General features: G+C 51.4%; 1 protein-coding gene across 1 annotated transcript in view; it reads right to left on the bottom strand.

Annotated features, from left to right (window-relative positions):
* LOC108800961 (prostasin-like) overlaps window positions 1-1,445 on the bottom strand; it is an 8,972-nt gene that overhangs the window by 6,110 nt on the left and 1,417 nt on the right. Inside the window, exon 3 of the mRNA XM_018572940.1 lies at window positions 467-611. Within this exon, the coding sequence (XP_018428442.1) occupies window positions 467-611 (145 nt within the window). The remainder of the gene's footprint in view (window positions 1-466; window positions 612-1,445) is intronic.

Genomic DNA, 1,445 nt, shown 5'->3' with positions numbered 1-1,445 from the left:
CTGTGCCCATTATGAGGGGCTCCCACCATCCCTGTCCCTGTGCTGAGGGTCTGTACACCCGCTGTGCCCATTATGAGGGGCCCCCACCATCCCTGTGCTGAGTTCCCGGGTCTGTACACCCGCTGTGCCCATTATGAGGAGCCCCCACCATCCCTGTGCTGAGTTCCCGGGAGCTGACCCCATGCAGTACTTCATCTTCACAAGATACCACCAGTGTTCCAGGTTAAATGACATCCGGCATCATTCATCCCACTTCCTGTGAGCCCAGGCTGTCTTGGACACACCCCCTGGGGGGCAGGTCACCACACCAGCTTGATTGTACAGGAATCCCAGCAGCACGGCGCTCACACATCATCACGTAACGGCCGGACTGCCGCAGAGGAAGGTCTTTCCTCACTTCCTGTCCTGGTGACACCTGTACCAGAGATGGATTGGGGGGGGGGGAAGGGACACAAGGGATACTTACGCTGGGAAACAATGGCACGCCGTCAGAAGCCACTGATTGGAGATTATGGAGGCTCCACATGCCGGGGCGTACTGGTACCTCAGGTTCACTTGCCAGGGATAATTCTGGATAGATGCGGTATTTCCTCCGACAATGCGATCCTGAACTGCAGACACAGACACAATGAGTACAGTCATGCCCTCCACCTGAAGACATGGAGACAAATCTAGTGCTGATGACCCCGATGATTACCATAGACTTCCATCACTTTGGAGGGATTTCCCTCACTTTCTGTTGCAGCTTATGGACAGGAAGTGAAGGGAAATCTCCCCAATGGGAGACAGATTGCAAAAACAAAAACAGGGGTTCTAACCCTCCCTTACTGTATCCAAAACTAAAAAGGTTTTGGGTTTTACTTTAAGTGCATCTCTAGCCAAACTTTTTTTTTAATGGTTTATGGGAAAGCGTTCCAACCTCTCTACTGCTGTCTGGTACTCTGTCGGGAACATTTTGCTTACTTCCTGTCTTGTTACCAGGACAGGAAGTGAGGAGAAATCTCCATCAGGGACAGAAATGAAAAATTTTAGTTTGATTGGTAAGAGATTGTGAATGTCTCAGTCACCATGTTGTCACTGGACAGGAAGTCAGGGTGAATCTCTCCCATAAGGCTCAGATAGGAATACCTGTCGGAGGGTGAGGGTTACGCCTTCTATTGTCAATCTGGAGCTACACACCCCAAAGATGGGGAGCAGGCGGGATCTCTATCACACATGGGACACGCCATGCCTCTTCCTGCCTGCTTGTTATCTGTAGTATGTACACCGAGCTGCACATGTGCACCACAGCGTGTATTCTCGGCACAATGATGGACGGCCATGAGCATGCGCAGGAGGTTAAAAAATGGCCTATCCCGGAGCTCACACCGACGCTCATTTATTATCCGCTATGAAAATGTAAGTGACAGATAGCCGACTTCAATGTCCCCCCGCCCCCCCCCTCT

The sequence above is a fragment of the Nanorana parkeri genome, unplaced genomic scaffold (genome assembly GCF_000935625.1).
Source record: "Nanorana parkeri isolate BGI_ZX_2015 unplaced genomic scaffold, ASM93562v1 scaffold2179, whole genome shotgun sequence".
NCBI classification, from domain to species: Eukaryota; Metazoa; Chordata; class Amphibia; order Anura; family Dicroglossidae; genus Nanorana; species Nanorana parkeri.
Note: the sequence above shows the minus strand (reverse complement) of the source record. Positions and strands in the feature narration are given on the sequence as shown.